The sequence below is a fragment of the Carcharodon carcharias genome, chromosome 18 (genome assembly GCF_017639515.1).
Source record: "Carcharodon carcharias isolate sCarCar2 chromosome 18, sCarCar2.pri, whole genome shotgun sequence".
NCBI lineage: Eukaryota > Metazoa > Chordata > Chondrichthyes > Lamniformes > Lamnidae > Carcharodon > Carcharodon carcharias.
This window is the reverse complement of record NC_054484.1, coordinates 82,275,691-82,290,414: the sequence shown is the minus strand read 5'-3', so window position 1 is coordinate 82,290,414 and position 14,724 is coordinate 82,275,691. Positions and strand designations below refer to the sequence as shown.

The 14,724-nt window shown below is 42.8% G+C and overlaps 1 protein-coding gene across 3 annotated transcripts in view; it reads right to left on the bottom strand.

The window, feature by feature from the left end:
* Positions 1–14,724, bottom strand: part of vwa8 (von Willebrand factor A domain containing 8) — a 474,906-nt gene that overhangs the window by 128,819 nt on the left and 331,363 nt on the right. For all 3 annotated transcript variants that reach the window (XM_041211497.1, XM_041211500.1, XM_041211499.1), the window contains 4 exons: positions 14,175–14,239; positions 11,873–11,998; positions 8,333–8,442; positions 5,167–5,321 (listed from right to left, as the gene is read on the bottom strand). In XM_041211497.1, the coding sequence (XP_041067431.1) occupies positions 5,167–5,321; positions 8,333–8,442; positions 11,873–11,998; positions 14,175–14,239 (456 nt within the window). The remainder of the gene's footprint in view (positions 1–5,166; positions 5,322–8,332; positions 8,443–11,872; positions 11,999–14,174; positions 14,240–14,724) is intronic.

The window sequence follows — 14,724 nt, the reverse complement described above, 5'->3', positions numbered from 1 at the left end:
GAAAGCTGCAGCACAAAGAGATTTGGGAGTCCTCGTGCATGAATCACAAAAAGCTAGCATACAAGTTCTGCAGATAATAAGCAAGGCAAATGGAATGTTGGCCTTTATTTCAAAGCAAATGGAGTATAAAAATAAGTAAGTCTTGCTAAAACTATACAAGGCACTAGTTAGACCACACCTAGAATACTGTGAACAGTTTTGCTCCCCTTATCTAGGGAAAGATATAATGGCATTGGAGGCAGTCCAGAGAAGGTTCACTAGGTTGATCTCGGGTATGGAGGGATTTTCTTATGAGGAGAGGTTGAGTAGGTTGGGCCTGTACCCACTGGAGTTCAGAAGAATGAGAGGCGACCTTATTGAAACATATAAGGTTCATAGGGGGCTTAACAGGGTAGATGCTGAGAGACTGTTTACCCTTGCGGGAGAGTCTAAGACCAGGAGGCATAATCCAAGGGTAAGGGATCGCCCATTAAAGACAGAGATTAGGAGGAATTTCTTCTCAGAGGGTAGTGAGTCTGTGGAATCTTTACCGCAGGGGGCTGTAGAAGCTGGGTCGTTAAGTATATTCAAGGCAGAGATACACAGATTTTTAATTAATAAGGAAATCAAGGGTTCTGGGGAAAAAGGCATAAAGTGGAGTTGAGGATTATCAGATCAGCCATGATCTCATTGAATGGCAGAGCAGACTCGATGGGCTGAATGGCTGATTTCTTCTCCTACGTCTTATGGTTGGATGGGCTGAGTGGTGGTGTAGGTAGGGTTAGATGGGCTGAGTGGTGGGGTAGGTGGGGTTAGATGAGCTGAGAGGTGGAGTAGGTGGGGTTGGATGGGCTGAGTGGTGGAGTAGGTGGGGTTGGATGGGCTGAGTGGTGGAGTAGGTGGGGTTGGATGGGCTCAGTGGTGGAGTAGGTGCGGTTGGATGGACTGAATGGAGGTAGGTTGGGCTCGCATGTTAGGTAAATTTGGTTGGATTGGAGGGCAAATTGGGATGAATGACCTTTTCTCGTTTCTACATTTTTACATTTTACATCTCTAATTTGATAAGAGCCTTGCTGAATTCTACAACCCAAACCTGAGTCGGGCAATAAACTAGCCAGCCTAGTCACAAACCATTGTATTAAGATGATGGACAAACAATCCATTTAGGTGGGTGGGGAGGGTGGGGGGGGTGGCGGGGGGTGTCTTCATTTGGAGCATCTTTGCTGATGGCTATAGTGGCCCATCCTTGAAAGGCAAATTCTGCCACAAGTACCGCACATGAAGCTGCCAAGAGATGTTGTAGGTGGTTGTTTTCAGCATTGGCACCTGTTGCCAAGCTGCTGTTGCGAAGCTGGTTGTCATGGTAGTGCATGCCAGCCCACAGGACGTGTCATCATTTCTCTCTTTTGCCAGCCAGTGTCTCCAGCTGCGATAGTCAATGTTCAGGGTCTTCATGTCATGCTTACAAGTAACCTTGAAGCAGAGCTTTGGACTACCTCACCAAACAGAAAGTCCTTCAGTATGTGACTATCTTGCATCCTGCGGAGGTTCCCGAGCCAATGAAGTTGCCCCTGTTGGATTAGTGCCAGCACACCTGGGAGCTGTGTCTTTGACAGGCCAGCCACATTTGTCATCTTGTTCTGCCAAGGCATAATGCATATAATGCACCACATACAGTGAAGGTAGAAACTGTTGAGCTTCTTTTCCTGGTAGCTATAAGTCATCCATGTTTCATAGCCATATAGCAAGATGCTGAGAATATTGGCCTATAAGCCAACAGCTTAGTCCTAAAGGTCAGCTTGATGTCATCCCATGTGTGTTACATGAGTTGGCCAAAGGTGGTAGCTGCCTTCCCTCTGTGAGTATCGAGCTCTGCATCAACGGACAGATTGTCCATCACATTGGGCCTGAGATAGCTGAATTTGCTCACCACTTCCAGCAGGGTTTTATTTAGTGTGACTGGGGTGAAGATGTGGCACCTTGTCCCATGACCATGGTTTTCTTGACACTTGTAGCCAGGGAGAACAAATTACAGGCATGGGAGAGACAGTCCATGGGGTCTTTGTAGCTGAGTTGCTGTGTGGGTGACAGGCGCAGCATCGTCAGTGTAGAGGATTTCTCTGATCAGGACACAATGTGTTTTTCTCTTCACTTTCAGTCTTAATAGATTGTAGAGATTGCCGTCTGATCTAGTGTGCAAGTAAAATCCTTTCAGGGAAGGTGAAGGTCAGGAGCATGGAGAAGAAAACACCAAACTCAGACTGATTGGAGTGAGTGGGGTGGGCCTAGAAGCAGTGAAGGTTCGGGGAATGGAGGCAGCAACCTGGAGGTATGAAGACCTGGAGCTGCTCTCTCCACACACCAGGAGGACAAGATTACATCTATATCTCTGGTGTTCTAGGTACTGCCAGTTGGTACCTTTCAACATTTACAACAACATCAAGATGGCTAATACCATGATATCAACAACATAGCTAAGGGAGTAAACCTAACAAAATCTGGAATGGAGTCCCATTGGGTGGTTGGTGTTTCCCTGGGGTGGGCCTTCCAGCAACTTCTGCCACCAACCAGGGTCCAGACGTATGAGCTTTTGTCTTTCCTCTGGATACCAACCTATGACGTCAAGATGGGGAGGATGGGGTATGGATGCTAGGCAAGTCTGCAATTCCAAAAACCATGCCTAGCAAACCAGCGAACAAAGAGAGATAAACTTTTGGCTTAGAAGCCGGAATGTGAGGACCTCATGCCTCAGCATGAACAATGACCCAAAGTCCACAGCAAGTGAATGTAAGACAGTCCTGGTTCTACAATCAAGGAGTGACACCAAAGTAAACCACAATCAACAGAGAGTACAAGGAGAGAGTAAGAAGCCAGGATGGCTTAAAAAACACAGAAGGCTAAATAAACTTAAAGTTATGTCAGTTCTCATCCATATACATTACTCAATCAAGAATGTTTTTTTCACTGTGTGTGGAAACTTATGTTTCAGAGGGTATAAACCTGACTATTGACAAATCAGGACAGGTAGAGCTTTTGTCTCAATACAGGGTGAATACAGTGTAGTGCTGAGAGTCTCTGCATGGACAGTGAAGGAGTTTGACCAGTTAGACTGCGCAACCTATCAGCACAGATCTACTTTCCCAGCTTTCTGGTTATCGTTAACAGTGCCCTGGAGTCGGCATCCCTGTTACCTTCAGGAACCAGGTCATGGAGTCTAGTTCTGAACATAGCAAGGCAAGTCCACTTGGCAATTACACTGAGTGTCAAATGCACCAAGTTCTAGCTCACCTGCCTGAGTGATGCCCATTGAGGGAATGGGGAATTCTCACTCCAATGGTTTTTTTTTGACTTGGCTGCTCAGCTGCCTGCACCAAGTGCTTTCCAGACAGTTTGCTTGTCCTGAATGTTCTCTGAACGTGTTCACATTCACCTGTGCTGAGCTTGAGTGCCCCCTCACTCTTCCCTACAAGCTCAGCCAGTCACACCGAGTACTTCTTGGATGATCTGCCTACCCATCATTCATTTCCTGCCTTGCACATGCTCCCACTCTGAGTGCTTTCTGTCCTTTGTTCACTTGCTCATTCCTTCTTGGGGATTTTAGGCCCAAGACGTGACAGGTGAAAAATGAAAGGAAGCAGGAGATAAAGATCAAGAATGTCAGAGAGTGTCAAGAGCTAAGAACATAAGAAATAGGGGCAGATGTAGGCTGCTGGGCTCTTTGAGCCAGCTCCACTATTCAGTAAGATCATGACCTCATACCTGATAGAGGAATGCAAGACAAACATCAAAGGAGGAGAAAGAGAAGTCGCTTGGTAGTGCAGAACCTGAATATTGCAGAAGAGGACATTTTGGGGAGACCAAGAAGGTGAGAGAGTTTGTCTTGAGGGAGGGGAGAGGGTACAAAGAAGGAGGGTGCTAATCTTTTCTAATGCATGCACTCGGCCCCTCGTATTTCCTTTTCCCATTCTACCTGAAACTTTATGCATTCAGCTCAGTTCTCTATTGCATTCTGAGCTTGATATTTATCATAAGATTTTTTTCCTGTTTCATTTCAATTCTACTTCTTTAGTCAGCCAGGAGCCTCAAGTTTTGGATGCCTCTCCTTTCCCCTTGGGTAGAGTGAGTAACATTATGCCATCCATTTGAAAGTAGGAACCAAACATCAAGGTTCAAATCGCGTAGGAGGATTTCACTCGCGGTGAGTTGGAGATAGTGCATTAAACGCTGGTATCCTAAACCTGTAAATAATGGTGAAATGCTCTGTGCCAGGATTGCAGTCTCACTATTTCACCCACCTTATGTGCATTTATATAAAAGATGGTGATCACTGATTCCTTGTATCATCTCTGTACCATTGCCCTATTAATTTCTGTTTACATATGGCAGTTTCTAACATTACTGGACCAAGAGGAGCTGCTGTATAAAATGAAGCAACTGGAAGGCTCAGGGATTGTTTTTAAGCGATACTGTGCAATGTTCATAATGTAAAACACTCAGTATAGTTTCACACATTCAAGAGCCACTTTGCAAGAACAGCTTCCTTCACTTTGATAAGTTGTAGTGAAATCTTAGTGAGGATTTCTTATTACATATTTTCTTGCTTGGTTTTAATGGAAGATTCTACGAAGCAAATTGTTTTGCAGTGTTATTACTCCTTTATTTGTTATAATTCAGCACTTTTCCACAGTTGGGTACTACTTAGATCAGAGGACTTAACAAGGGAATGTGGTTATGAAGCATGTGAGTGCAGCCACCATTTCAGCTTGGGTCTCCTTTCATAGCAGAATTATTGATTGTAGCTCACAATCTTCTGTAGCATGTACAATGAAGGATAGCAGCAGCTAAAAGTTTAAGGTGACTTTCTTGCTATGGGTGTGCTTGTAAAAACCAGACCCCAGTAGAGTGAATGATACAGCACAGACTAAATGTGTAGTCTCTGCACAAATAGCATTACCACAACAATTCAGTGAAAGAACAAAGGAACGTAGAAGACAAACTCCTAATCACTTTAAAAGGGATATTGGGATAGATTTCAACCTGGCTGATTGGTTTCTAATAGATGGTGATCAGCTGACATTGCCAGTTTTAAGTTCAGTAAGTTAAAAATCATTCACTTGTCAGGTATCAACTTATATAGCCAACTGAAAACCGCAACGCTTCTTACTGAACTGAAATCTGTTCCCTTACCATTAGATCTGGAAACCCGACAACAATTGTTGCGTAGCTGTTTTTATCAGACAGAATCCGATTTGGAGACACAATCTTCTGACCGAGGGCTATGCTCAAATTTTCTGAGGGTAACTCTTCCTTTGACACCATACAGGGGCATAGGAGCTCCAGGGCTAAAACCAATGGAGGGAAAAGCTTTCAGTCATGATGCATGAACAACTGCTTTGGAATCAATAAATAAAAGAGTGTCATTTTCACTCAGTCGGTACCACCTTTTGAGTCAGGCTGTGGGTTCAAAATTCCATGACAGACAAGGCTGAAACTTGGGTTCAGTCATGAGGGGGATTTCCATTATTAAAGATGTCATCTTTCGGGTGAGAAATTAATCCAATGCCTCTTTTGCCCGTTCAGGCTCCAAAGGACGACTGGAGAAGTGTTGGGTACTATCTCTCTGTCCTGTCTATTATTTCAACTTTAACCAACACCATCAAAGCAGGTTATCTCTTTTATGTGTGGTGAGATCTTGCGGCATGCAAACTGACTGCTACATTTACACACTAATACGAAAAGCAAAATACTGCAGATGGTGGTAATCCAAAATTCAGTTGAGAATTAAAATGACATGACTTGCTTCCACTCTTACCTTTCTGTCCTTGGCCTGCTCCAGTGTTCCAATGAAATGCAATGCAAGCTCAAGGAACAGAACTCTCATCTTTCGAATCAGCACTTTTTCACCTTCTGGACTTAACATTGAGTTCAACAACCCTAACCTCTGCCACCATTCCTTTTTGGTATTTTTCGCTGGTTTGTTTCTTCCTTTATTCCTTTACTTTGCATTTGGATGGCTGCCATTCTGCCAGTGATACCTCCTCTAGTCACTTCTTTTGTTTCTTTACATTACACCCATTACCACTCCCTTTGGGCTTTTATACCAGGAAACCTTTTGTCATTTAATCTCTCCTGCCTTCCACCATGTCACAGACTTCCCTTTTAGTTCTTCTTCCCAGCCACCCACCCTTTCACTCGCTCGAAACCTACTTAATTTCCAACTTCCCTCAGTTCTGATGAAAGTTTACAGATATGAAACGTTAACTCTGTTTATCTCTTCACAGATGCTGCCTGACCACCTGAGTATTGCCAGCATTTTCTGATTTTATTTAAGGCTGCTCCATTTGCCTACGTAATAACAGGTATCACACTCCAAACTGCAAGATGCTAGCAGTGAACAGCTTTTAAGCAACTCTCAACTATTTTGTTACCATTTTCACATCATCTTTTGATTCCATGTTTGTCCCATTATCAGCCTTATGCCATCAATCATTTTGTCATTTAATCTCTTATGTCTTCCATCCCATCACAGAACTTCTCTTTTGCTCTTTCCCTGTCTCCTGCTCACTCTGGCTCTGCACTTGTTTAAAGCCTGTTCACCATCAACATCTTCCAGTTCTAATTAAAGGTTATTGACCTGAAACATTAACTCTGTTTCTCCATCTGACCCGCTGAGTATTTCCAGCATTTTCAGTTTTTAGTTCTTATCAGGATCAGAATTTGGAACTCCCTCCCTAACAGCACTGTGGGTATGCCTCCACCATACGGACTGCAGCGGTTCAAGAAGGTGGCTCCCTACCACCTTCTCAAAGGTAATTAGGGATGGGCAATAAATGTGTTCACATTCCATGAAAGAATCTAAAAACAATTGGGCTTTGCAGCCCTAACATCATGCTGTGTTTACATTTTCTCTCAGCTCGTTCTCAGCTGTTACTGGCCATTTCAGTTCCGTATTGTTTGAGAGACCCCACAACTAATTTCTTTCTCACCTTTTACACAGATCAATATTCTGGTTGGCTCAAATTCACCTTACTGGTGAAAGACGTTGACCTATTCAAAAACAACCTACAGCTCCATAGGGTCTAATAATCCACCAGGTCATTTTGTAAGGACTGTGAGATAAGAGCCGTCACTGCACACTTCATTTTGTCATTGGTGAATTATAAGTGCCTGACATAGAAACACAGGAACTGGAGGAGGCCATGCAGCCCTTTGAGCCTGTCCTGCCATTTAATTAGATGATGGCTGATCTTTATCTTAACTCTGTCTACCTGCCTTAATTCCATACCCCTCTTTCAGGGATTTTAATTAGTGACAGGCGAAGTAAACACATGCCTCAATAATATTCAAGATCTCTGGCCACAGCCCAGCTAACACTACACAACATTTTCTCAAACTGTGGTTGAAATATTCTACAGGAGATGAGAGAACAAACCCTTACTGAGAGGCTCACAGGATCCAATATGCAGTCCACGGTTTCCAACTCTCTTCCTAACAGCACTGTGGACTGCAGCGGTTCAAGAAGGTAGCTCACCACCACCTTCTCAAGGACAATCAGGGATGGGCAATAAATGCTGGCCTAGCCCACAATGCCCACATACCATGAACAAAGGAGTAAAAAAAAAACTCTAGCTGATCTATTCCTGGAGGGTTATCACATGACCGCCTCCCTCCAGCCGTCCCAGCACTGTGCCCTTGGGCTTTTGACTCCCCACTGTCCCAGCCAATTGGAAAGTGAGCTGATGCTACATTATCTGATTGAACGGTAATTTACTCTCAGTCAAATAGCCTTCTTATGCCCATCTCCAATATTTTCATAACCAACGAACAAAAACATGTTGATAGAATTCTATATTTTGCCATCATGAATTTTGTCCTGAGCTGCTGCAGATTAATCAACAATTTGTGGAGACTCACGGCTAAATTGGAGGGTCGGTAAACCTAAAGCAGCAAAGCTGATGCAGAAAAGGTCCATTCAAAAAGCAATATGGGTATTGTGGTCATCAGAGGTGGCTATGACATGCATGGTCTTACCCTCTTGCTGTTCTGAAGCAAATGAATGAGAGTTCTTCAGTGACTGACCTTATTGAATATGGATATTACTGAGGTATTGCAACAAGTTTTGAGGTGCTCTGGCCCCTGGCTTTGGTTGGCATCAAATCCTGCGCCCTCTCTCACCCCATGTCCCCATGCCCCCTCAAAGACATAATGAAGGGGGCACTCAGTAAAGCAAAGACTCCATCTTGAATACACCATGTGTACTTCGCACACAAGTGATCTAAGGCTGCCTCCAGCTCCTCGAGGCTACAAACAGAAGGTGAACCTTTTTGTTTTTGTTCCTGAACAAATCACATACCTGGTGTGATTCCGAAGCCTGTGCTGACTGGCTCTTCATCAATCACATGCAGCTGACAAATTCTAGACAAGTCAGATTCAATGTGCATCGGCTTCGTCAGGAGGAACTTCCTGAAAGATGTAAAAACAGCTCAGTTGTTCATTAAAATGGGGGAAAGTGATCTCAGAGAGATTAGATTAGATCAGAGAATTGGGTGTGGAACCAGTGAACCTCATAGTGCTCCTAATTTATTGATGATAAAAATGCCCCTCGCATAGACTTCTGGGAAAGGGTGATTTTATTCATCCATTAACAGGTCTAGCTGGACCCCACTGGGCACAATCAGTGCTGACACACTCTGCCCAAACCCTCCTAACAAATCCGAGAGAGCGTGAGGAGAGATACTGGAGACAGACGCAGTGTTGTGGCTCAGTGAGCTTCCCTGCAGAGAGGTGCAAGGTGCCAAGTCCTGGTTTGAAACAATTACCATGGAGCAAAGTCTCTCTTTGACAGCAATGATTTGAAAAGGAGCAAAGGTTAAAGAAAATAACAAACTCCGTTAAACAAGAGAGCTTCTACATGAGTACCCAACGCTTATGCAATTTGGCCAGGTTTCAAAATGGGGAGTACAGGGCTGGAAAATTGCAAGAAATAAATATCAAAACAACAGAATGATGGGAATAGACTGTCGGTACTTAAAGTTGACAAGGCACCATGACCAGACTAATGGTCCAAGGATAGTGAAGGAAGTGAGTGTAGAAATTGCAGGGCACCGGCAATAATCTTTCAGTCTTCCCTAAACTCAAGTGAGGTGCCAGAGGACTGGAGAATTGCAAACATTATTCCCTTGTTCAAAAAAGGTTGTGAGGATAAGCCCAGTGATTACAGCCCAGTCAGTTTAACTTCAGCGATGGCAGGATTCTAGAAACAATTATTTAGCTTAGAATTAGTAGTCACATGGAAAAATATGGGTTGATAAGGAACTGCCAGCATGGGATTTAACTAACTTGCTAGAGTTTTTGAAGAGGTAACAGAAAAGGTCGATTCGGGTAATGCTATTGATGTGGTGTACATGGACTTTCAAAAGACATTTGATACAACAGACTTAAGAAAAGTTATTGCTCATGGAACGAAAGGGACAGTATTAACGTGATACAAAATTGGCTGAAAAATAGGAAGCAGAGAGTAATAGTTAATGGATATTTTTCGGGCTGGAGGAAGGTTTGTAGTGGAGTTCCCCAGGGGTCAGTATTGGGACTCTTGCTTTTCCTGATATATATTAATGATCTAGATCTTGGTGTGCAGGGGACAATTTCAAAGTTTGAGGATGATACAAAGCTTGGGAGTGTTGTAAACTGTGAGGAGGACAGTGAAGAGCTTCAAAAGGACATAGACAAGTTGGTGGAGTGGACAGATAGGTGGCAGATGAAGTTCAATGTGGAGAAGTGTGAGGTGATGCTTTTTGGTAGGGAGAACATGGACAGACAATATAAAATAAGGGTGAAATTTTGAACGGGGTGCCGGAGCAGAAAAACCTGGCTGTATGTGTTCATTCCTTAATTGAAGGTGGCAGGACAGGTGGAGAGAGCAGTTAATAAAGCATACAGTATCCTGGACCTTATTAATAGGGGCATACAGTACAACAGCAAGGAGGTTATGCTGAATTTATATAAGAGACTCAGTAGACCTCAGCTGGAGTATTGTGTACAGTTCTGGGTGCCACATTATAGGAAGGATGTGAACACTTTGGAGAAAGTGCAGAAGAGGTTTACAAGAGTGGTTCCAGGGATGAGAAACATCAGTTACGAAGATTGATTGCAAAGGTTGGGACTGTTCTCCTTGGAGAGAAGGCGGCTAGGAGAAGATTTGATAGAGATGTTCAAAATCATGAGGGGGCTGGACAGAGTAAATAGGGAGAAGCTCTTTCTGCTTGTAAAAGGATCAAGAACGAGAAGGTACAGATTTAAAGTGATTTGCAAAAGAAGCAAATGTGACGTGAGAAAAACTTTTTCACACAACGAGTGATTCTGGTCTGGAATGCACTGCCTGGAAGTGTGGTGGAGGCAGGTTCAGTCAAGGCATTCAACAGGGCATTAGATGATTATTTGAATAGAAACAACGTGCAGGGGTACAGGGAAAAGGCAGGGCAATGGCACTAGGTCATAATGCTCATTTGGAAAGCTGGTGCAGACATGATGGGCTGAATGGCCTTCTTCTGTGCTGTTAAAATTCTGTGATACAAATTGCCTGAAACATGACATAGACAGTTTAGCAGAATGGACTGGCAAATAGCAGATGGAATTTAATATAGAGAAGTGTGAGGTGATGCATTTTGGCAGAAGGGACAGGGAGAAGCAATATAGGCTTATTGGCACAAATCTAAAGAGTGTACGGGGACAGAGCGTCCTGGGGGTGCATGTGCATAGATCTTTGAAGGTAGCAGGACATATTGAGAGTGGCTAGCAAAGCAGATGGAATCTTGGGCTTCCTAAATAGAGAAGTTGAGTGCAAAAGCAGGAAAGTTATACTTAACCTTTATAAAGCTCTGGTTGGACCCCAACAGATCATTGCATTCTGTTCTTGTCACCACATTTTAGGAACGATGAGAGGGTCCTTGAGAAGGTGCATAAGAGATTTATCAGAATGGTTCCAGGGACAGGAGGATGGTTTTAGTTACAAGATTAGACTGGAAAAGCTGGGTTTGTTCTCCTTGGAGCAAAAGAGATTGCGGGGAGGCTTGATAGAGGTGTACAGATTAGATAGATAAAGAAAAGCTGTTCTCATTGGCTGTAGCACAAGAGCTAGGGCACACAGATTTAAGATTTTGGGAAACAGAATCGGGAATGTGAGGAGGAACTTTTTTAAGGATGTGCTAGTTACTAGTGAGAGATAGAAAATGTTGATATATACAGAGCAAATTATTGGACAGCAGGTAACAAATGGGTGATATAACTGGGAAGGGCCTTCTGAATAATTCATTGCACATTGGAGCATCTTAAAATGTGAAATTGTCGAGGACTGCTCTCTAGCTGCTCTCCTGCTACATGTTCCTCCTACAATAAAGTCTTTCCTATGTGTACCAGCTCTAAATTAACAGCTTTCTTGTGTAATAATCGGCAGCAAACAATGAAAGGGTGTGAGGAAAGCTTCCTTCAGATCAGGCTTCATTTACCCTCTCAGCTGCTGTAAAAGATCCCATGGCACTAGAAATGATCTCAGGTGTCCGGATCAATATCTATCCCTCAAATTACTTCACTGAAAAATAATTATCTGGTTATTTATGTTGTTGCTGTTGCTGGGGTCTTGCTGTGCACAAATTTGGCTGGAACATCGCCTTAAAATTGCAACAGTGACGACATTTCAAAATACTTAATTTGCTGTAAAGCACTTTGGGATGTCCAGTTGTGATGCACGACCCTCCCCCTTTGAAATGCCAATATACAATGTAATGAAACAGCAGTCAGTGTCCATAACATATTGACAGTGTCCATGAATTGTTGTATCTGATTTACAAGTTACAGGAGTGTACAGAAAAGAGGAGAAGAGATGTGCTGCACTCACTTGTTAGTTTTACTCTCCACCAGTAGCCATCTGTCTTCAGCCACCAAATGAACAGATTTAACTTTGATTGGCAGGGATATGGAATGGGAACGACTCTCTAGGACATCCAACACATTCAAGAAATTCCTGCAAAATACAAGCATCTGTCACTGAACATCCTGCTCTAACAGGTTTTTAACAACTACAAACAGATTGTCCTTTCCAATTTTCAGCTTCAAAATAACTGTGAAAATGCACTGTAGATTTCGGAAACTGCCGGACACACAGCTGAATCTGTGTATTGTACCATGACACATTGCAGGTGTCAATGTTCTCACTAGATGACTGCGATGTCGTGTGAGGAGATTCAAGAGGAAGTGTATATCTGGTGAAGCAAGGTTAAAGGCTGTGGGATCAATGAAAACGGGCACACAGGCATAATGTTCCTCCCATTTCAAAATCACCCACACTGTTCTTATTTCTATATTGTCATATACATTGGAAATGGTCTAAACTTGCCATGCTGAAATTATGCCCTGCTGCTTTTAGTAGGCAAGGTTAGACAGGCAATTTCCCTATTAATTATAGCCACAGGAATTGATACTGGGGAAGGTTGATAGAACTTGCGTACAACAATAAGACAATTAAGACATGCACAGCAAATCCTTTAAATATTATTTCGGTTCACTTAAGCAATAGAAAATTGCTGTAAAGTTTAAAGATTTTGGAGCTAGTTTAAGGTATGATTTTTCCATAATTCCCAGCTTTTCTGTCTTTTACCTCTCAGTTTTCTTCCCTTGGATTCAGAAGGCCCCAACCAATGCAGCAAGTACATTCTGGGCACTGGCAGTCCGCTGGTACCTTGTCTAAGTCGATAGCCAGTATAAACTGTGGGTCTTGCCTCTGTCAGAAGGTTGTGGGTTCAAGTCCCACCCCAGGGACTAGGGCATAAAAACTAACCTGATACCTCACTGCTAATACTGAGGGACTGCCGCACTGTCGGAGCTACTGACTCTCAGTTGAGACGTTAAACAGAGGCCTATCTACTCCCTCAGCTGGGCGCTAAAGATCCAATGGCATTATTTCAAAGAAGAGCAGGGGAGTTCTCTCTGGTATAAGAACAGACAATGCTGGACAAACTCAGCAGGTCTGACAGCATCTGTGGAGAGGGAAACAGAGTTAACACTACGTTAACTCTGTTTCTCTCTCCACAGGTGCTGTCAGACCTGCTGAGTTTTCCTAGCATTTTCTGTTTTTATTTCCGATTTCCAGCATCTGCAGTACGTTTCTTTGAATTCTCCCTGGTGTTCTGGCCATATTTATCTTACAACTAATGTCATTATCACATTGCTGTGTGCAAACTGGCTCCCATGCTTCCTACATTACAACAGTGACTATACTTCAAAAGTACTTCATTCATTGTAAAGATCTTTGGGGTGTTTTTAAGTTGTGAAAGGCAATATATAGATACAAGTGAAGAGGGCACTTAGTAGGCCATATTCCTCCGCCACGTTATGTTAACTCAACGTTATTAAATTACACAGCTCTTCCTTGATGATCTGTAATAACGAAGCTGAGAAAAAGAAATCTTTTTATTAAGAGCTTCTATCTCACTGAGGTGGCTTCAGATTAACCCACATCCAACAAATTGCTCTGAAAACTCAGTTCACATTTTGACAGCTGTGACAAATTCCACCACAGCCGCGGAGACAATTCACAACATTCTAAAACAATCAACAACATTCTAAATGAAGCAACCCACCACATTCTGAAAGAAAAAGTCAATTTACCCTCTCTCCCAATATAAACGGATATTTTAAAAACTCCAGGATCCATCCAGATCTGGATCTGCATCTTCATCAAAAACTAATCTGTTCTTCCTTGGGCATGCCTTATCTGTGAGCCAAGTTTTGTTGAAATCCGTCCATTAGTTTTTGAGATATATTGTTTATACAGACAACAGGGGAGGAGGTAATGTTGTTCACTTCTTTTTTCACATGCCACTGGCTATTCGACTGCACAGGGAATCGCAAACATTGATGATTCCCCATCCCCAGCCCCACATGGATAACTGAGTCCCAGTGTTGCCATCCTAGCTGAGGTTAGTTACTTAGTAACTGTACAGCGAATGAACTTGGATCTATACCAGGCTGTACAGTTCAGGGTCATCCAAGGCAGTTTTCATGGTTTCAATGAGCAGAGGACTAGCACACAATCATCTGATAGCAAAGCTCTGCGCTAGCAATGCAAGCTCAGAAACATAGATGGAAATACATTTTTTAAAGAAAGAATCAACCTTATTGAAGAAAAAAACAATTCTTACCCTTGCTCCTTGTAGAAGACAAGCCAATTTTTGTGAGAAAATTCCCTGCACATTTTGTAAACATCCTACAAGTGAAAAGTTAACAAATCATATCAATGACTGGCTTAAAAATATGACTCGTGTGTAAAATACTATTTCTCAGCAAAACCCTCATGTTCCAGACTTTACAGCTGCATGACCCTGAAAGGTTTTGATGAGGTAAATTGGGGGGAAAGCTATTTCTGCTCGTCAGTGAGTAAAATTAAAATCAACCTCAAATTAACAAAGCGAGATGTTAGGAAAATGGTTTTACCCAGAGGTTGTTAAACCATGGAATGCCCAATCAGAAGCAGAAACTTTTCTAAAGGGAAGTAGATTAATATGTGAGAAAGGAAACTTTTCAATGTCTGGAGATCGGGCAGCAGACTGAGAGTCAGCAGGTAGTTCTTTAAAATATACGAGAAGTAACATTTTTGCGTTTGTTAAACAAAACAAGTTCTCTGAACTTTGATTAACCCATAACCTGCTCAACCTCTGCCTCTTTGGTCTTTTGTGTATCCTCAATTTTCTT